Source organism: Chenopodium quinoa, unplaced genomic scaffold (genome assembly GCF_001683475.1).
Source record: "Chenopodium quinoa cultivar QQ74 unplaced genomic scaffold, ASM168347v1, whole genome shotgun sequence".
Lineage (NCBI taxonomy): Eukaryota > Viridiplantae > Streptophyta > Magnoliopsida > Caryophyllales > Amaranthaceae > Chenopodium > Chenopodium quinoa.
Window position 1 is genome coordinate 1,076,102 of NW_018744041.1, and position 21,547 is coordinate 1,097,648.

At 32.1% G+C, this 21,547-nt stretch overlaps 3 protein-coding genes and 1 long non-coding RNA gene across 4 annotated transcripts; 2 read left to right on the forward strand and 2 right to left on the reverse strand.

The window, feature by feature from the left end:
- Positions 1-1,200: 1,200 nt before the first annotated feature.
- Positions 1,201-3,861, reverse strand: LOC110690430. The gene is made up of 2 exons (XR_002505090.1): positions 3,007-3,861; positions 1,201-2,847 (listed from the first exon to the last, which is right to left on the reverse strand). It is a non-coding gene; the product is annotated as an uncharacterized LOC110690430 (long non-coding RNA).
- Positions 3,862-4,233: 372 nt separating this feature from the next.
- LOC110690590 (arp2/3 complex-activating protein rickA-like) lies at positions 4,234-5,113 on the forward strand. The gene is made up of 2 exons (XM_021867450.1): positions 4,234-4,386; positions 4,483-5,113. The coding sequence occupies exons 1-2, from the start codon at positions 4,332-4,334 to the stop codon at positions 4,809-4,811; spliced, it is 384 nt and encodes a 127-aa protein (XP_021723142.1). The 5' UTR covers positions 4,234-4,331; the 3' UTR covers positions 4,812-5,113.
- A 1,269-nt stretch (positions 5,114-6,382) lies between these two features.
- LOC110690569 (glutathione S-transferase T3-like) lies at positions 6,383-7,576 on the reverse strand. The gene has a single exon (XM_021867432.1). The coding sequence runs from the start codon at positions 7,574-7,576 to the stop codon at positions 6,383-6,385; it is 1,194 nt and encodes a 397-aa protein (XP_021723124.1).
- A 9,857-nt stretch (positions 7,577-17,433) lies between these two features.
- Positions 17,434-20,971, forward strand: LOC110690431 (probable LRR receptor-like serine/threonine-protein kinase At1g14390). Its single transcript, XM_021867261.1, has 6 exons — positions 17,434-19,150; positions 19,377-19,510; positions 19,589-19,829; positions 19,930-20,123; positions 20,232-20,375; positions 20,518-20,971. The coding sequence occupies exons 1-6, from the start codon at positions 17,872-17,874 to the stop codon at positions 20,770-20,772; spliced, it is 2,247 nt and encodes a 748-aa protein (XP_021722953.1). The 5' UTR covers positions 17,434-17,871; the 3' UTR covers positions 20,773-20,971.
- Positions 20,972-21,547: the final 576 nt, after the last annotated feature.

A 21,547-nucleotide genomic window follows, 5' to 3' on the forward strand; every position in this document is an offset into this window, starting at 1 on the left:
CAATCCTTTACTTGTATAAATCAAGTGCCCCCTAGAGGTCGCGAAAGGCCCCCAAACACTTCAATAGTGCTACAGCCATTTTATTAGGCAGAAGCCAAGGAGACACTAAAATGAATTATAGATAGGTGTAGCTACATTTGATCTCCCATTAGACTGTCATGTGTAGATTGAATTCAGTTGCTAGCCATAACTAGGATTTCTAACAGGTAGCTACCGGCTCAACTTCCCTGTTTGCCTGTTTACCAATGCATTCTAATCTATCATGTTACATATGTTAAGCATGCACATTTCAACCTCACGAAGTTCTTCAATTATGTATTGTAATACACTGACAGAATATCACTCCTTAACATCTATCCAAGTGAACAAAGAGATGTATAGAAGAAGACTAGAAGCATACCGAACATGATAATATAGATTTGCACCTTAATATCCCAGTAACTGATTTGCACTTTCTTACAAGAAATATGGCAAGCCTTACGTAATAATCTCCACAAATACCACTTCAATCTTGCTCTCTTACTCACAGAAATTAGTCCATATGGTATTTCTTGCACCCTGCAATCATGTATAGAAAACAGAGAATATAAAATTTGGTAAACATGGAGGAGATGAATTCACCGAAAATAGGTGACATAATACTCTCAGGTAAAGCGCAAAGAAAAAATACAGTTGTCCTAGCATTTAAGCATCATATAAACATAAATTTGCTGCAGATTATTTGACAAGCATATGACTGCAGACTTACACAGTGCAAAACACCTAAGTGCATTCAGGGTTACTGCATAACTGTCCCCCAATCCTTCAGAATTCTAAAATACATCAATACTATAAGTTTCAGCTGCTGGGCTGCTGCTAATGAACCATAAACTGAACAAATTGTGTCCAATGAATTTCTGCTTGATCGAGTTTGATCAGTACTAGAATTCATCAATTCAAAATGTTGCTTGTATTTCTTAGTAATGGTCTTTTTTGTTCATCTTTGTTATCAAACATTCAGGTAAACATGGACTGATCAAGACACCGAAAACAATTATTTTACTAATTAGAAAGATTAATTTGATCAAAAATTGAACACTAATATTGTGCATATATGGGATGACAGCTTGGTCTAAAACTCCCGAAGTTGCTAATTAGCTCCTTTTCTTCCCACGTCATATTTTCCCTATACTTTTTTTACTGCAATTAGCTTCACCATCAGTCAAAGCTTCTGATTAGAAAAATTATTCCCTATAGAAAAACTGCAATTTAGGCTAGTATTTCCGGTACAGAAGTGGTAACAATATATACCAAGTGATACTAATATTGCAGCAACTTCTTAAATAAGAAAGGCATTAATGAAAGACAAAACAATATGGAATTTATTAAAGGCATTATTGGCTTTGAAAATGTTCACAAATGTACTGAATGTCACTTTTCTGCTATTATGTTGATTATACAAGTAAGAAAGATATTGCACTCACAAACAAGGAAAAAAACGTACCAAAGTCATAGATTAACATAATGGAGAGTACTTATAAGGAAAATTAACCGCACAACTTTTAAATCACAAGCACATTGTTCAACAAATTATAGAAAAAAGAATGCAACAAAAAAATTTATTAAGAGTCCCTGTCAAAAAAGAAAAATATTATAAAGAGTCGCGTTTTTTTAGAAAAACAGAAAGATAAAGGCGTGTCATATAAGCATGTATAATTAAACTAAAGACAGAACTATAAAAAAACATGAATCAAGTTAAGCATAAAACGTAGAACAAAACCAAAACCCAAAAAAAAAAAAAAAATCAAAAATAAAAAGCATATTGACCACTCAATACTGTTCTATTGTTCTGCTCATGTATGTCTAACTTGGCCCAGGAAAACGGCTAGGTTCTATATGTATCATCAAATAAGAATATAAATTTTACTGACCAAAATATCAAACAAGTTGCTATAAATAGCAAGACCAACAAAATCTCATGCATCAAGCATTGGCAGTTGAACACATCAGGTGTTCCCTAGAGTTCCTCTGAGCACTTCATTAGGTGAAAATTGCTTTAGTCCTACTGAAGCGTTTGGGGGAACTCCCGGGTTCATCTGATAAGACTTATATTTTTTGAAAGTATTCGGATTGAATATCAAGGCTTGGTGAAGTATCTAGCATTCAGCTAACTCAGAAGTAGGTAAAGCAAAGACATTACAGTAAAGTGCAGAGATGAATATCAGCAGCTTAATTTTTTAATTTTTTTTTCTTCATATTTTTCATGTTTGGCTTGCTTTATCAGAAGATCAATTACAGGGACTCTGCATCATTCAACTGAAGAAGAAGGAAGATAATTTGCAACATCAGAAGCCGATGCAATATATTGCAAGTTTGCAACAGCTAATGTGATGTGAGCCACCAGACAAAGATTACATCTTAAGAAGATTATGAATAGAGTTGGCATTAGTTGTTTCACATTGTGACCTTCCCTTATTGAACACGAAAGGCGACATTAGATCAAGAAATTGATACGCATTAGACATCAATATTCACATTGAACAATGAGTGTCAACAGCAATAGGAAATGGACATGTACTCTCATTGTTGTAAAATTATTCTGTGGTTCTTATTTACTACTCTGGCATTAAGTATTGTTTAGGCTGATAATAAAGACGATAAAAATAAATAAATAAAAAATAAAAAAACACAAATTGAACCAAATTTTGGTTAAGTACAATTTCATAACTTCATTTTAGAATGAGGCTTTACTGAACCAAGGGTAAGGTGCATTGCTTACATAACCTGAAGTCCTGAATACCTTTCTTCTTGTTTTTCTCATCCACATTAACCCATACATCACTGAGTGCAGTTCAAAACTCTAATAACCTGTCATTTCATAAAAGAAAGTCTTAAAAGAGGGAAATAGATGAATAGCAGGATTTAAGTCCACTGTCTCGCCTAAAAACAACGGTTAATTTTCTGGTTTTTTAACTTTTTCCACATTTGAATAATAGTCTGACTATAGATCCTAAGGCGATAACTTACAGCACAGAAGCAGATGTAAGCTAGAATGTACACATATAAGAGTGATAGAACATCTGTTTGTCTGAAACTCTGAATAACCTTGTGCTTTTGTTGTTTAACTTCAGTGATCTCTGTGGCATCAGAAGACATGGGAAAGACTGTTATATCAGTATATTTTGGCAAAGAATTCTGTATTGAAATTTTTTTTTTTTTTTTTTTTTTTGAGGAACTGTATTGAAATTAAATGAACTTTAATCATCAATTTCCCAAACAGGATACAGTTTTTTAAAAAAATAAAAACATCATAAATTCATATCAAATTTATTTACAAGTATTATGATGGTCAAAATTAACAAGGTTCAACCTTTTTTTTTTTTTTGGGGACATAGGCTTAATCATACATTAATTAAAATAGTTCACAAATTATAATAAGACAGCACTAGTTAAGCTTTGAGGGTTGTACAGATCCCTCACACATATGAAGCTACTAAGATGAGCTCTACTAGCTCATACAAACCACATCGAGTAAGAAAACACTTTCTTTGTTGACCCTTAATTGTTGCAGCGGCCTAGCACACCCACAATCTCGGTCCCTCTTGGATTGAAGCTCCAAATAAGGCTAAGGAGAGCACTTGAAACCCATGGTACTTTTTCTGTTGTGCTATAATGGGACAAAGGGTTAAAATTTAAAATTGAACAACTCTAGTTTACTGGGAAAGATAGTAAGAGAGTCAGCAAGGAGCTCCATGACAGGGTTTTCTCCGAGGTTCAGTCTTTCTCTGTCACATTACTAATGGGACAAAGGGTTAAAAGTGAAGAACTATAGTTAACAAGAAAAGGCAGTAAGAGAATTCTCCATTGTTGGGGGTTCGATTCTCATCACTCCGACCTCATAGTAAGGGTGTTGTGGTGGTTATATCTTCTACTGACAACGAAAGCCGGTAGCTTAGTCTAGAAAGTAGGATTAAAGTCCAACCTGCGCAGGACACACATGACCTCTTAAGTCTTTATACTTCACGTTCTTCTCACTTCCTAACAGAATTCTGAAGACATATGAGTTAAAAAGTAAAAGCAACTTTTCTAATTGATGTCCATCACCAAAAATCTCTTCTATACAAAAAGAGAAGTTCCCATCTCCCTAAGCCAACATAACATACCAGAAAGTTCTACATACCAATGTAATTACTTACAAGCCTAAATTTAAAGATACGTGAAACAGTGCTCTAACACGTTTTGAGTGCTTTTCAAACCTCTATAAATAGAAGACAAACAGATCCTCATAAACAACAAAGCAAAATAAATTTCAACCAACTTAAGTCCGAAAAGCTTCCGAAGTATCCAAAGACATGGAAAAGACTGTCAAATCAGCACTGTTGGTACTCCTCTTTGTTATTGCAATTGGTAAACAAAGCTATCTGCTAACATTTCTATTTTACCTTGACTATTCTATAAAGCATTTTTAGTTGCACAATTTAACTGCTTTGTTTGTTTAAGCAGGTTTACCAGTGGGTCAATCGTGTTCCAGCTCATACGACTGCAGAATAACAGGATGCCCCTGTGTTAATAGTGAGTGTAAATGCTCGTACCAAACAACAAATATAAACTCACAAGTGCCACCAAAGCCACCAACAGCAAATATAAACTCACGAGTGCCACCAAAGCCACCAACAGCAAATATAAACTCACGAGTGCCACCAAAGCCACCAACAGTAAATATAAACTCACGAGTGCCACCAAAGCCACCAACAGCAAATATAATAAACTCACAAGTGCCACCAAAGCCACCAACATCCCATCGAAAGGTGCAGAGTCCCCATCTGCCATGATGGAGCCGAAATATCTGATACACCCCTGAGACAAGATGCTCCCTTTAGAATAAACTTGACTACAATAAGATGCTCCCTCTAGAATAAACATGACTACAATAAGACAGGAACATAAATTGCTATGTAGAATCATGGCAGTTTATTAAGAATTATTACTATCTGTATGTTAAGGTTTATGTAAGCTGGAGGGCTATCTTCAAAAGAATTAATGGCAATCTATGCTCAGACATGCAAGTTTACATTTGCATGTTAAAAGTGCAGTGTAAGATGAAATAACAATAACTTTCTTTGTAAATTCATCATCAGTGCGTCCAGAAATGGCAAATTACCAAAAACTAATCCATACTAATCCTAATTTAGCATTGCGTTGTCAAAGATTGAAAATATTTGGAAGGTAAGCAGTCCATTAAATTAAATATATGCAACCTGAAAGTCTGGAGTTGAGGAGTTCCCTCAAGACTCTTCAATTCTATATGACTTTTGAAGAGTTGGGGAATCACTGCTACAATCCAAAGAAACCAAACATAGCGTTGTATACCTGCATATACTTATTATGTGTATTTAAGATATCATTGATATATAGGAATCCAAACTTAGTTGAGCATGTTTTATTTTATGTTAGTATACACACTTCGATTTGTTCTGTCATTCCTAATTAATGATTTTTCACCTTTCTCAGCAAGATTTTAGCAAGGATATGAATCTGCCATCATTTACCATTCATAATTTAAGCAGCTTAATTATTAACCTAAAATCGTTGTTCATAAACACATCAGGATCACTTTAATGATCCTGATAACTTTCTAAAATAACATCCTGGTTCATCTGTAAGGCAATTTTTCCTAAACAGTTCCGGCCAATGTCCTTAAACCTCACCGGTAATTGCACTGCTTGAGTGTATACAGTTCAATGCAGGTCTAAGTCTTTTCTATAAGATTTAAGGCCCCTGCTTATACCTTCCTAAGTCCTAACAAACACAACATAGACTTCTTCTACATACCTTAAACTTAAGTGTCGTCACCTTGCCCGTTATGCCATCAAAAAGCATATGACCAGGTAATCTGGCATATAAGATTATGCTTTGGGGGTTCTGACCTCTGCTACAAATCACATTGGATCTAGCTCAAGGATTTCAATTTATGGATTTAACACCTTTAAATAGGAAAGCTTTTCAGTGCATGTCCTTCAGCTGAGTGTGAAAACACTACTCAATGTATAGTAAAAACAAAATACATGACTACTCAATTCTTAATAATCAATATCAATGCTTGTCATACGGTTCAAGTTAGGTATGAAATGACTACTCAATGCTTGTATAAAACAAAAACTACAATTGGACTTGACTACTTTTTGGGATTTGACAGTTCAATGGTTGATAAAACCAACCACTTCACTCATAATTGTATAAGACAAAATCTACACACACTAGCTAGTACTTGACTCATAATTGAACAAAATATATGAAAATGTAATATAAATTGATTAATTTTTGGATAAAATTAATAATAAAAATTAATTCATTGCAACATAATAAACAAAATACTTGAAATCATAATGCATAATAAACTACTTTACTTTCCACCATACACTTCTTGAATTAGTTCCTCCTTCCACGCTTCTTCAGCTGGTGTAAGTGGCGTCGTTTTTGACATAATGGCTTGCAACATATCAAATTTCATCTTCTTCTCTTGTAATTCGACCTGTTTGTTTTTCCTCTTTTCCTTTTCCCTTTCAAGGTCCAACCTTTGTTGCCGTAAATTTGCCTCAAAGCTTCTAACTTCAGTACAAGCCTGTATCAGTTCACCAATACTTAAAATTGCACTATCATGAGCAATAGTTTTTCCCTTACGCTTAGCCTTTGCTTTTTTTACCCCGTCGGGTCTGGGTATACCTCCTGATGAAAACCCACCAACAGGAACATCTCCTTCAGCTTCACTGTCAGTTCTCGATCTCTTTCCACTTCCACTGCTATCCTCGATGTCCCCTTCCGAACGCAGTTGACAATCTTGTCGTTCCTTTAGTGACAATGCCCATCTGAGTTTCGGCCTCCACTTTGGGTCATTCTTTTTCATTTCCCAAGCGTGGGGTAAAACCAAATTGTGTGGTGGTTTGGATGATATATGGAACAACTTCGAGGCCTTTTGAATTCGATCAACTTCGTTGAATCCACTTCCAGTTAACGGACTCGCTTCATCATAACAAGTTGTCCATAACAGTACATCTGCCGCCATCCTTCTCCAACGGTTCTCCAAACTCTTCGCATTTCTGGGTGGTAGTATTTCTGGCTGCTTAGCTTGAACCATGTCGTACGCCACAGATATTTGTCGCCAAAGTTCAGCTGCTTTCATGCCCGTACCCACTATCGCATTTCCACTGTATTTTAAATATAGCCCAATAAGAGCTTCATTTTCTGCGACTAACCAAATACGACTAGCTTTAGCGAGTTGTTGGTTGGAACCCACCGGCATTCTTTGAGTCGACGGAGGGTATTGAGGTGTCTCAGGCACATTTTCTTCTTGGCTATCATCGTACTGAGAGTTACTTCCTTGGTAGACAGGAGGTGATTGCTCGTAATCAGTGTTTTCAGTTGGAATTTGTGGAGGTATTTCAAGTTGTGGAGGTATTTGTTGTTGTGGAGGATTTTGCAGAGAGGTGTTGCTCAATCTTTGTAGGAAAAGTTGAAATTGAGGTTGATTCATGAAATTCTCATCTAAATCATTACAATTTTGAGAAAGTATTGAGTAAAAGGGGTTATTGGGATCCATATCTATTTTTATTGATTAATTTCAAAAACTAACACAATAATAACAATAATAATAATAATAATAACACAAATAAAAATAATAATAATAATAATAATAATAATATTAATAACAAAAATAATAATAACAACAATAATAATATTAATAACAATACTGCTAAGATAATAACAATAATAATTATACTTCCAATAATAACAATAATAATAATAATAATATTTATTTTAATAATAATAATTATAATAATAATAATATTTATTTTATTAATAATAATTATAATAATAATAATAATAATATTATTATTATTATTACTAATATTAAAAGGATGACTAATTATGAGGGAGAAATTGAGAGAAAATGTAAATACAACAAATTTATGTGAATTTTGAAAATATGAAAATATAGGCAAAATGGGTCTCTATTTGTAGGGAATTTTTTTTTCTAGCCGTTGGTAAAAAAAATTTATTATTATTTTTTATTTTAAAAGCACAAAATACCCGTTACAAAAATATTACCGTTGCAATAATCAGGAATTTCCTGATTGGTCCAAGTTACCTGACAGGACGCATGTCAGCGCCTGATTGGGCGTGCTGACGCGCCTGTCAGGGCTGCAAGTAGTATTTTTTTTTGCTTTTCCTTCCCTCAAAACGTTGCGTTTTGAGTTGAAGCAAAGCACACGCTTCCTCAAAATGCTGCGTTTTGAGGTAAGGTGAGCAAAAAAAAAATTTAATTGCAGCTATGCACGTGGGGCCCATTTCTTCTTGGTCAGATTTTAATTTTGCCCAAACTTTGATCAAAAATTGATTTGCTCATGGGCATTTTTTATTTAGACCGTATCATTGATGGGGACTTATTTTTTTTATTAAACCCCAAAAACTACCCATGGGCATTTTTCTCCCCATTGGTGGCAATGCTCTTAGATTTGTCTCGATTTATACTATTTTAATATCTAACATTTATAATTTTTACATATTGATAATTAAATATATAAACGATTGAAATAATGCATCGGCAAGCGTAAAAAGAGAAGTGTTGCAAGTAAATAAAAACAGATGAAGTAGATGTATAAAAGGAGAAAATAATGTTTAAAAGCTTAATTCTATTGATAAAAGGACAACTATTTATAGTGTGCAATAAGAGATCAGCCCAATGTTATTAAAATCGCGATTCAGATCGTAGAATCGTACGATTCTACGATCCTAATCCACCTAAACGATGTAAATCGCTGGTAGAATCGTTATGTTGTAGAATCGCTCATAGAATCGGTAGAATCGGTTAGAATCGGTGGAATCGGTACCGATTCTACGATTCTATACCGATTCTACCGATTCTACTCCTGCAAAAAACCTGATTTTCGGAAATCCATAACTTTTGATTCCGAAGTCGGAATTAGGCTTATAATATATCATTGGAAAGCTCTTGAAGTCTACTTTCTGATAAAATTGGTTTCGTACTTATATCATTTATATATTTTATGTTATAGAGTAAAGAGTGTAAGGATGTCATAGTTGAACCTAACTTTAGTCAATGACTTACATATTATTCAATCTAAATCATAATAAAGCTTATGAAACATCAATTTAATAGCTTTTAAGATTCTATCCAACCATTTAAATTTTTATGGGCATAAGAATGTATTCATGAATCTCATGCACTCAACTTTGGGCATATAAAAAACACTTTTATAACATGAGTTTATGTTGTAGTTGTCATTCTTTAGCTATCTCGTTAAATGAACTAACTTGACACTTAGTTTTCTATCTTTATTGGATTTTTTTTTATAATTCATGGGTCTAGGGAAAATAACTTTACGAGTCAACAACATTATTTTTTTCATAATTTAACAACAACTGTCGTGTACTCTCATGGTTAAGAATGTGTACCAATAATCCGACTTTATAGTTTATAGTGTATTGTTTGAGTTATGCGCGTGCGAAATTACTTTAAAAACTATTTTATATTTGTATGTCAATATTATGTTATTAACAATATATATTATTATCATTCTCACTGCTATAAAATTATGTATGTAGTCATTTGTTACATTTTGAAGCCCAATTTTACATTTTGGTAGAATCGTACGATTTTACCGATTCGATTCTACCCCACTCACCGATTCAAAGTAGAATCCCGATTCTAATAACTTTGGATCAGCCTAATATATATAATCAAATAATATAATCAATGATTATTATTACATATTATATCAAATAAATACATTTACATAACATAATATCCTAGCATACCAAAGGTGATAGGATATGATATTAACATTGTTTTTTTTTTTCTGGTAATATGATAATAAATAACATTGATACTAGAGCCTTTGTTAATAAAAAATAAAAAAAAATCAATTACATTATAGTAAAGGTGAATCTGGTATGACACTTGTCAGGTTTTGAATAAAAAAATTCCCGCTACTTTTACTTTCCTTTTTTAACAAATATTTATGAACATTATTTTATAATATCCTATAATATTTAACTTTCACTTTGACAACTATATATAAAGTATATTCTACATGCATTCAATGAAAATATTTTGACATATAATATTTTATAATAGGTATTTTATGAAAAAGAAAATCAAGTATTTGTTTCAATTAAAAATATTGTTTTTTATTTTTAATTAATTATTATTAAATTAACATTATAATTTATAAATATGCTAAGTAAAACCGTGCATTGCACGGGACTTAAACTAGTAAATAAATAAATAAATAAATAAATAAATAACATTGATACTAGAGGTATATCATATCATTTGATTTCTCTATTTATTTCCTCTATAAAAGTATAAATAGAAGGCAGACACATCCTAGGAAAAATAGATTTCCACTAGCTCGAGTCCGAATAGCTTCCAAGTTAAGTATCCAAAGACATGGAGAAGAATGTTAAATCAACACTATTGGTGCTCCTCTTTGCTATGGCAATTGGTAAGCATAACGATCTACTATCATTTCTATTTTACGTTGACGACTATGCTATTAAGGGAGCTTTTATATCTCACAATAACACACTTTCTTTGTTTAAGCAGGTTTACCAATGGGCCAACCAACAGTGGATATAAATTCACGAGTGCCACCAACGGCATATTTAAACTCACGAGTGCCACCAGTAGTAGATATAAACTCACGAGTGCCACCAAAGCCACCAGCAGCAAAAATAAATTCACGAGTGCCACCATTTTAAACCACCAACAATAGATATAAACTCACGAGTGCCACCAACATCAAACATAAACTCACGAGTGCCACCAAAGCCACCAACATTCCATTGGAAGGTGCAGAGTCACCGTACTCCATGATGGAACAGACGACATATCTGAAACACCCCTCCTATAACACACTCCCTAGCTTAACTCCTTTAGAATAAATATAATGTTACTACAATAAGACAGTTTTAATTAGAAATTGAAATGTAGAATCATGGCATTTTTAGAATGATTATTGCTTGTATGTTAAGGAATAATGCAATGTAAGTTGGAGGGCTTAATTCTTCAACAGAATTAATGGCAATCTATGCTCAACCTTAAATTTGCATGTAAAAAATACAGTCTAAGATCAAGTAACAAATAATTTTCTGTGTAAATTCATCATCATTGCGTCCAAAAATGACTAATATCAAAAGCTAACCATATTTTATCATAAAATATGTTATTAGATAGATTTAAATATAAAGTTTCATAATATAATTTTTATAATAATATTCATTAATATTTAATTATATAAAAATAAAGTCAAATTACTATATTAATATGTGCGTAATGTTAACTGTGTCTGAAGTCCAAATAAATGAAGACTAAGGAAGTGAGGAGCTCGATCAGCCCAAAGTTTTTGTTATTACTTTCAATCAAATTTATTGTCCAAGTCCACATTACCTTACTTTATTTAATGGGCCTTGCTAAGGAGTTGTGTTGTGCTTCCCTTTGGTGTACTGTTGGTCTGTTAATGTTACGTATACACATTAGAGCTTTTGTTATTACTTTCAATCAATTTCTCCCTCAATCTCCTTTGCAAAACCTAGAATTTATCTATTTCTTTTTCTACCATCTATTAGACCACATCACCAATTAATCGCCTTTAATCAAATCAAATCATTGGAGCATATATATAATATATATATATCAATTTTATTTGTACAATATGTTTTACCTCGGTGACATGATACTGTATAACCAAGACATTTTACTTTGAGCATATTTTTATCGTCCTAGATTTACTTAAATGTAAAAGCTTAATAAATGTTACTATAACATTAATAAAAATGATAAAGCCCTTTGATTTTTTTTTTTATTAAAATTAAGGGCATGCTTGAATTGGGGATAATGTATTAATAGTTTTTTTTTTTTGGTAAGATGAAAAACCCTATTGAAATAACATTTCTCACACGTTAAGCCAGCAAATAATGTGAGTGAATTAAAGAAAATTAAGTACATGCTTAGATTGGGGATAATCCGATAATGTATTATTATGATGGTCCATGGCCATGGGTATGAAAAGATGGACTAAAGAAAATAAAAGTGAATTTAAGTAATGTAAGAAATGATGAGATAGTGATAGTGTACTTATTATAAGAAATATTATTATGTAGTGATGATATGATGATAGGTAAATGAAAATGAAACTATTTTTTATTAATTACCAACGGTATAATTAAATCATCAAATCTAATCAAAATTAAGTAATAGTTTATAAGTTAAAACGTTATTACAAATAAAAGAAACAGGGAAAGTGTAACTATTTAAGCTTTAGAACAAAGTATTAGTTATACCTTATACGATGAAATAATCTTACTCGTACATCTCTCGACTTTACTCAATACCAAAAAAGGCCTACAAAAAAGCTCTCGAATGAATCAACATTCAAGCAAGCTCATACTTAGGCATAGTTACATATGCCATGGAGGCAGCGCCGCCGTAGCCTCGAAGTCACATTCTCGGTCGTTATCTTGGCTAACAAAACCCACTTTCAATGCTTGGATCCTAGCAACCCAATAACATACATATAAAATAAACCTTGTTATATCTCATAATATAACAACCCTTTACTCAAACATTATTTCTCTTTCTAGTATAAAACTTTGTCTTTTTTATGGTTTGAGAAAATTGTATGTATACTCCCCTATCATATAATATAACATAATTTTATATAGATTCTCTGTATTTATTTATTTATGGCATTCGTATAATATAAGATAAATATGCGCCAGTTAGTGAGTTTACGTCAACCATGTGATATATTCGTTGGCTTAGTATCTTACGAAAAGGTGAGTCCATGCTTATAACCTTATATTATACTTCTATGCACACTAATCTTAGCTTGCTGTCAAAGCCTTTAAAAGTTTTGACTTATAGGTTTATTATCAATAAAAGTTAATACTAAATTCTATCTAGTTCTACTTTTAGTTAACTTAGGAATATTAATTAGTATTATGACTTTCTAATTCTATTTATTATGATGAATAACATCCACTTTGAAAACTTTAACAAGTAGTTATTAATTGCATTCCTTTATTTGGAGGAATGTGGATATAATATAATAATAATTTGGTGCTCCTATTTCTCTAAGTTAGTTCCATAAGAAATTTGCAAAGGAATGAAGAAGTTAGTTCATGTGGTAATTTTCAAGGATATACCAAATGGAGTTTGTTATGGACCATATTTGGTAGAGCACCAATCGCACCATGCAAAGCTACTTAATAAATTAATTACTTAAATTATTAACAATGGAATTTAATTAAAATCATGAAATTAAGGATATAAAAATCTCTGCCCTAAGATCGAATCATGATTGATAGGAACTAAACTCGATCATAAAGATCGTGATATAAAGTTTATACGGTGAAACCTCTACCAATTACACCTATTATTACTCTTTTTAGTGAATTTAGCACAATATATTTGGATTTAATGTACAAATTTTACGATTTTATAATTTATAGTCAATAACAAAGCCTTAATTCTAAAATAATGTGCAATTTTTTATAGTCATTCACTCTAAAACTACAAAATTTAAAAACTAGCAATTTTGCAATTTTATAGACATTATATATGTAGGACATGTAGGATAAAGTTCCAAATAATCAAAATAAGATAAGATGATTTGTAAAGTTGTAATGCGTCATATAAGTAATTCAAATACCTAAACTTCAACTCTATACTATATACTATATATTGCACTTTCATTATTATTGTGAACATAATTCATAAAAGTGAATTTCTAAAATAAATTATTTTCGGAAAAGTTATTAATAATAGTACTGCACATGAAAACTTTTGTGAACATTATCCGGAATCTTGTTCAAATAATTGTAACTCATCGCCTCATGTTTCGATCAGGCATTGTTTGTTTCCAAATAGTAGCTTGCGTTTTGGGTTTATTTTTTAGACAACGTATAAAGAAGCTTTACTTTTAAATGGATGATTTATTCATCAAAAAATCTCAAAAGTATTACAAAGTAAAATATATAAATGGTTTAGATTTTTTATTAATTCCAAATTAAAATGAAGGGTTATTTATTAAGATTACTATGGAGTATATTTTAATTGTATTCTTCTAAAATATTGCACATTTACACTGTTTGTAGTTTTGTACAAATGTTACTCCGTAGTAAAGTCCATATATATGCATTTGTAGGCCAAATCACAGATTGTATTATTATTATTATTATTATTATTATTATTATACATATTGATGGTTTTATCCTTTTTTGTTTTTGTTTTAATTTTGTTGTGTATGTATAATATACCAAAATATTCAAGTTCCAATACTCTGGTATTATATCCTTCAATAAAAAAATACTTTGCATGTTAGTATAAGTGAAGAGAATACTAAGGCCACCAATTTAAAGATAGAATAAAATTATTTGGTCTTACTCACTATTTATTTTTCATTTACCTTTGCTCAAAAACACCCCTCTTTTCTGTACTTATTTTAGTTCATATAGAGTAGATATATATTTATCATTTCATGAGCTCCACATCATTAATTAAAAAAATCTGCAACAACATATCTGTCAGAAGTTGCGGTGTGCCCTCTTTCTTAAGCTAGCTTATTGGAGAATTATGCTTGTCCTTTTCATTAAAAATCTTATTTACTAATAACCACAAATGTATGTGAAGATGACAAAACAAAATACTTAAGATTTAAGATAAGAGTAGTTTAAAAGCAGAAATTCACCAAGGAAATTGTGTAATAAATATTGTATATATGGAGTAAAGTTATCTTAAGATTGGTCAAGCCATCCTAGGTCAATTCATATTGAAAGTTACGATTTTCTATTTATAAGCGTTTTGGCCAAACTAGTTGTTATAGAGTTATAGTGGCTGATCGATGTGTAAGTACATGTTATAAACTTATAGTGGCTGATAGTAGTTGTGACTTGTGAGAGCCGATGTTAGAAAATAGCAATAGTTATCTAATTAAGTACCTATTTGAATAATTGTTTCAAAAAAAAAAAAAAAAAAAAAAAAACTATTTGATTAATAAAAGCTTAAATGGAAATTTTATAGCTTCATTCTGAGAAAATCAAATACTACTCTAAAAGATTTTGTAAAGCAATTATTTAATTTTATTTTGAGAAGTGTAAAACATTTACTATCTCAAAAGACAATATAATTTGAATAAAGTTTGTAGTTGTCTACCTATTAAAAAATTATTCTCTTAAAACGTCATATGTAATGTACTAAAACCATCAATTCAGGTTAAACGTAACCCTAAATTGGTTAATACTGAATACTTACTCTAAAACTAATTGTAAGTTAATTAATTACTTAATACACTAAGTAACTAAGTTCTTGTTGTAAAAAGTAGTACGGAGTAATAAAAATTTTATAGATGTTGAAAAAAAAAAGGGTGATATTACTATTAGGATATTAGCAGATCATGATTAACCCATGTTAGAGACAAAAGTTACCGTTTATTTATTCATGGAAAGCTTGTTAATTACTGAGCCACTATGATTAAAAAAAGAATTGAAGAGTAAAAATAATACTTGTAGCACACCACCGACACAGCACATTTCCCACACTAACTGTTTTCTGTCTATCCATTATTATCAAATATGAAATGACATTCTTTGTACTACATGCCAATTATTTGAGTTATGTCCTAATCACATTTTTTTCCAAATCCCATCATCTTTCACATTATTATTGTTACTTTTCCATTATCATATCGTTTGGGATGTCCATAAACAATTTCTCAATAATTTTCATAATATTGTGAGATACACTACCCCTTATATGTATATATCATGTGATGAAAATAGAATACTACAATACCGAATTCATGAACACTCATAAAATAAACGTAATACGTAATATATGAGCTTATATTCCGTAATAGTTGAATAGATTATCTCCATTCTCTAGTTTCGATATGTAATACGAAATGAATAAGAGAAAAAAAAATCCATTGGTAAAGATATTATGAATTGTGGCAACTGGCAAGTACAAACATTAGCCAGTTATCCCTTGATAAATTGACAATATAAGGTGGTACTGGTCACTACCATTGCTAATTTGCTAGTAGGTCATTATTCATTAATACACAGACTACACATAAAAGGACATTTTCTTTAAGACATGTCCACTTTAATTAATTTTTCTCTTTAATTAAAGAATTCAGTAGACAATTCACATATTAAATCAGACCAGTTTAATTTGAGTAAAGTACAATCTTTGGAGTACTTACTGTGCAAGAATGTATGTTGGAGAATACAAATATAAGGGAATAATTTTTTTTTTTTTTTTTTTTTTTTTTTTTTTTTTTTGGAATGCTACTAAAATATTACGTACTATTATCAATTTATCATTCAATATTAAGCTAAGCATCTTTCTTTTCTTTATAATAAAGATTTTAAGTCCTTATTTAATTATTTTCAACATGATATGACATTTAATTTTGTACTATGTAAATATAATTTGAAATGTCCTAATCGAAAATTTCCAAATGTTGTTACATCATTATTATGTATTTACTAGACTAATGAATAGACATACTTGATAAATAATAATGAATACGCAATCAATAATGATCATCTTATCAAAACAAGTGTATTGAAAAGAGAATCAAATGGTCCAACTCATACCAATTAAAATCAAAATTAACTTAGGGTTTGTTCACAATTACTGAAATGAGCTGAACTGATTGAAACTGAACTGAACTGAACCGAATTAAATTAATTAGAGCTAAACTAATTGAATTTATTGGAGCTGAACTGAGTTGAATTGAGCTGAAATGAATTTTTTATGAGATGAATTTTTATGAGAGAAGGAAATTAAGAGTTGAACTAAAGTGAGCTAAACTAATTGGAACTAAATTGAACTGAACTGAAATTAAGCTGAAGTGAGGTCCTTAAACTATCGTTCACCAAGCATGATCTAAATTTGAAAACGATTTAATTGCCACCTTCAAACTATGAGTATTTTGTTGATATATATGCTCTTTTAATTCTATAACTCTATATAGTCAACACTCTAAATCATTAACAATAACGTTAATATTTTACTACTACTCGTACCACAACTATCATTATTATATTTTACTTTCATGATATATCCATGATCATATCACGTGCTTCGAGATACCACCACCTCCAAGATCAACCAATAGTGAATTTAGTCAAACCCCTTGAGATCTCTCTTGACTAAACCCAATGTTTGACTTTCCTAAATCAGACGGTAATTAACACATAATCCATATTAAATAAAATAGGCTGCGTTACAGAGGATCATAGCTTAGCTACTGCTCCACTGCCTTCTTAGTGCATTGACAGATTGGCAAAATAACTCACCATTCTACTCTTATATAATAAAATAATTATAAATAATTCCACTGAATAAATAATAATTCCTCTGTTTTTGCTCTGTTTAGATTTTTGTGCTATCTAATTTTCTCCATATTTTAATTGCAATTTATGCATTTTAATTTTTATATTTTATTTTTTTTTCCAAGGAAACAAACAAACTGGGTTAGTTGGTTCTTAAACTTGTTATAATAAATGTTCATATATGTACATCTTCCTTAGTTGGTTGGCTCATTTACTTCTTAGCTATCACATTTTGTGCCAAAATTTTGATCAAAAAATCTTAGGTGGGAATTTTTGAGGCAATACCCAGATAAACAAATTTCCAAGATTTTTCATTTCTTTTAAAGGTGACATTTTTACTTCTTTTTTCACCAATTTCCTCTGTTTTCCTCTGTTTTTGTAGGCCAATTAATATGGCCATTTTTTGAGTTGCTTTCAGTTGTAACTCTCAAATTTGTAAAAAATAAAACTACCCAGAAATTGGAAAAGATGGAAAAGAATTTCAATTTCTGGGTTTGTTTTAGATTATGCTTTATCAGTTCGGTTCTTGTTGGATTCGTCTCGATATCAGAAGCACAGGTTAATCCTGCAGAAGCAAGAATCCTGCTACAACTTCAGAAGTATCTAGAATACCCAGATTCTCTAAAATCATGGCAACAATGGACTGATTTCTGCTTCTTACAACCATCACCTTCAGTTACTGTTGTATGTTCAAATGGGCATATAACAGAATTAACTGTCATTGGAAACAGAACTTCTCCATCTCACTCTTTAATCCCACTAAAATCAGGCAAATTTGCTGTTTCTGATCAAACTTTGTCACAAAAATTTTCCCTTGATTCATTATTCACTGTTATCACAAAACTCACAAGTTTAAAAAAGCTTTCCTTAGTTTCTTTAGGAATTTGGGGAAGTTTACCTTCAAAGATCAACAGATTTCATACCCTTGAAGTCCTTAACATGAGCTCGAATTTCGTCTACGGCGAAATCCCACCACAAATTTCATCAATGAAAAGCTTACAAAGTATTATATTGGCTGATAATTTGTTAGATGGAAATATTCCAGATTTAAGTACCTTACAATCTCTTCAAGAGCTCGACTTGAGCAACAACCAATTAGGACCAGATTTCCCTTCATTAGGAAGCAATGTAGTAAGCATCATATTAAGAAACAACACTTTAAGATCACAAATTCCATCTCAAATTAAGAGCTTTAATCAGCTTCAAAGATTTGATGCATCCTCAAACAATCTCATTGGGCCAATACCGCCTTCTGTTCTATCTCTTCCTGCATTATGGTACCTTAATCTTGCAGAAAATCAGCTCACTGGTGAGCTCCCTAAGAGTACTACCTGTGGGAAACGACTGTGGTTCGTCGATATTTCACGTAATTTGTTAGTTGGACAGCTTCCGAGCTGTGTTAGCTCGGAAGCTGGCAAGTATAGGAAAGTGTTGAGTGTGTGGAACTGTCTTTCGGGTTCGAGGTTTCAGCACCCTGCTAAATTCTGCCAGAGACAAGCTCTAGCTGTGATCCCACCTCCTAAGAAAAGTAGTAGCGGTAGATTACAAGATGATGAGAAGAATACAGGGATTAAATTTGGGCTGATATTTGGTATAATTGGTGGGACTATCTTGTTTGCTGGTACTGTTGTTTCTTTAATGTGGTTGATTTGTAAGAGGAAATCAAGAGATGTTGAATATCTACACAAGTATGATAAATCTGTTGGTGGGAAGTTGGCGAATCGCCCTTCGCCTATTGTTGATGCAAGTAAGATCTCCCTCTTTCTCTCTTTCCAAAATCATCTTGTTTTCTATGAATATTACTATTTGTCTCAATTTTTTTGGTGTACTAGGTTCAATTTTTTTTTCTATGCATAATCAGATTTTTTTTTTACCCTATTAAGAATCCATGTAAATTACTAGTTTTAAAGCATTAAGTTTTGGTTAGATTGATAATTATCGCGTAATTGATGTACTTTAATTGTGTTGCACAGAATATGGACCAAAATCAATGAGAATGCCAGCCCTTGGTCTTCCATCCTTTCAGTCGTTTACCTTACAAGAACTAGAAGAAGCAACAAACAACTTCGATCGAGTAAACTTGGTTGCAGAAGGGTCTCAGGGACAGGTATTATCTCACACTCTAGGTTGGAATTTTGGCGAAAATAGAATGATCAACTAACTGGTAAATCCATTGTGTTTACAGCTTTACAGAGGTTTGCTTCAAAGTGGTACCGCGATTTTGGTCAGATGTGTAAAAGTGAAAGAGAAGCTTTCATCTAAGACATTGAACCAGCAGTTAGAAGTAATAGCACAGTTAAGACATCAGAATCTGGTTTGTGTTCTTGGACACTGTGTTATAACATACAAGGATCGCCATCAGGGTAGCACGATCTTTGTTGTTTTCGAGCATGTAACAAATGGTTCATTAAGGGAACATTTGACAGGTAAATTCATACAAGATTTCATTCATAAATTTAACACCAATATCTATTTTATTCTCAAGAAATTGTGATACATACTGTAATACTTTCTTTTTTCGGGCAGATTGGAGAAGAAAAGATCGTCTAAAGTGGCCGCAGAGGATGACAATCTCAATGGGAGTTGCAAAAGGAGTTCACTTCCTTCACACAGGAATGGTACCTGGAGTTTTTGGAAATGAATTGAGTATTAAGAATATCTTGTTGGATGAAAGCCTTACTCCAAAAGTCAGCAACTACAGGATTCCCTTACCTTTCAAGGTAATTAATTCTGAACAATTTTAAGCTAAAGAATATTGCAATGCATGTAATCTAACCTCATTCTATGAACTTAATTTATTCTCTAGTTAATTGGTTTGAAATTTGCAGGTAGAGGTACCAAATGGCCAAAATGCAGCTATTTCGATACACCCGGATAAGGATGACATATACAAAGTTGGTGTAATCCTGCTTGAGTTACTAACTGGTAGGCAGATCACATCAGAAAGCCAAGTAGATGAACTAAAGCAAGAGGTATATTTTAAGACCCACCACCCCACCGCCGCCCCTTCTACATACCCAGAACTTTCCATACAGATGCTCTTTTATGTCAAAAGTCGTTTCAATCATAACCCACTTGTTTTTTTCTTCTTGTTGGGCATCTTTGATATTGCAGCTGGAAAGGAGCTTAGCAGAATCTGCATCAGCACTTCAGCGCGCAGTTGACCTTTCTATGAAGGGTACTTATGCTTACCAGTCCATCAAAACTGCTGTTGAGCTCGCTGTCAACTGCTTATGCAGTGATCCCATCAGACGGCCACCCATGGAGGATGTTGTATGGCATTTGCAGTACTCGATTCAGGCACAACAAACATGGACTAGCAGCGGAAATCTTGCTCTCAACAGCGGAAATCTTGGGTTGAATAAGTGATGTATATCAAAGTCCGTAAATATGGTGACTCCTGCTTTCTACACATATCCTTGTAAAATAGTTTTCCCCACCCCCTCCCCCAAAAAAAAAAAAAAAGTCTTGTTCAAAAAGTTAATAATACTCCTATACTTCTTAGTTATTTAATTACTCGTCGATCATAATAAAATGGGTATCAAACCTGTGTTTATTCCTCTTGAAATCGTCGTGATAGAGCATTGTAGTCAAATTCAAGCAATTCAATTTACATCAACCGTCAATGAACTTTGTGGTTACAAAATTTAAACTCATCGACTGTCTTGTGCTTTTGAATTGTGATGAATATATGCTGGTTAGGTCTTGACACAACCAGAATATTGGGTACACTTTCGGGTTATCTACCCATAGCTATCGTAAATGTTTTACTAGCCTTTACGCCTCTTATATGAAACAAAAAACACGAAAAAAAATTATGGTAGATAACTAGATCTGTTGAATCTTGTGACGATACACGCACATGAATACTTACTACCTAGTACCTACCATAGTACCATGAAATCATGACAGTAGAGGTGGCAAACATACTTGTTTAGTTCAGATTGCATACGTTCAACATCAGTAGGGCCATATTTATGTCTATATAGGTCATTGACGTATATACTACAAGAGTAGTAAACTTCAGTCCAGATTTTTTTGGTCGCATAACGCGTTGGGTCACTTTCGGGTTGTCTAGTTTAAAAGAGTACATTAAATTTGGATCAGTTCTACTAAGTCATAACAATCACTGCAAAGCCAGTTA

Coding starts and splice junctions, on each gene's coding strand:
- LOC110690569 (XM_021867432.1), bottom strand. CDS start 7,576: ATGGATCCCAATAACCCCTTTTACTCAATACTTTCTCAAAATTGTAAT.
- LOC110690431 (XM_021867261.1), top strand. CDS start 17,872: ATGGAAAAGAATTTCAATTTCTGGGTTTGTTTTAGATTATGCTTTATC. Junction 19,151..19,376: donor TTCGCCTATTGTTGATGCAA/GTAAGATCTCCC, acceptor TGTGTTGCACAG/AATATGGACCAAAATCAATG. Junction 19,511..19,588: donor CAGAAGGGTCTCAGGGACAG/GTATTATCTCAC, acceptor TTGTGTTTACAG/CTTTACAGAGGTTTGCTTCA.
- LOC110690590 (XM_021867450.1), top strand. CDS start 4,332: ATGGAAAAGACTGTCAAATCAGCACTGTTGGTACTCCTCTTTGTTATT. Junction 4,387..4,482: donor CCTCTTTGTTATTGCAATTG/GTAAACAAAGCT, acceptor TTGTTTAAGCAG/GTTTACCAGTGGGTCAATCG.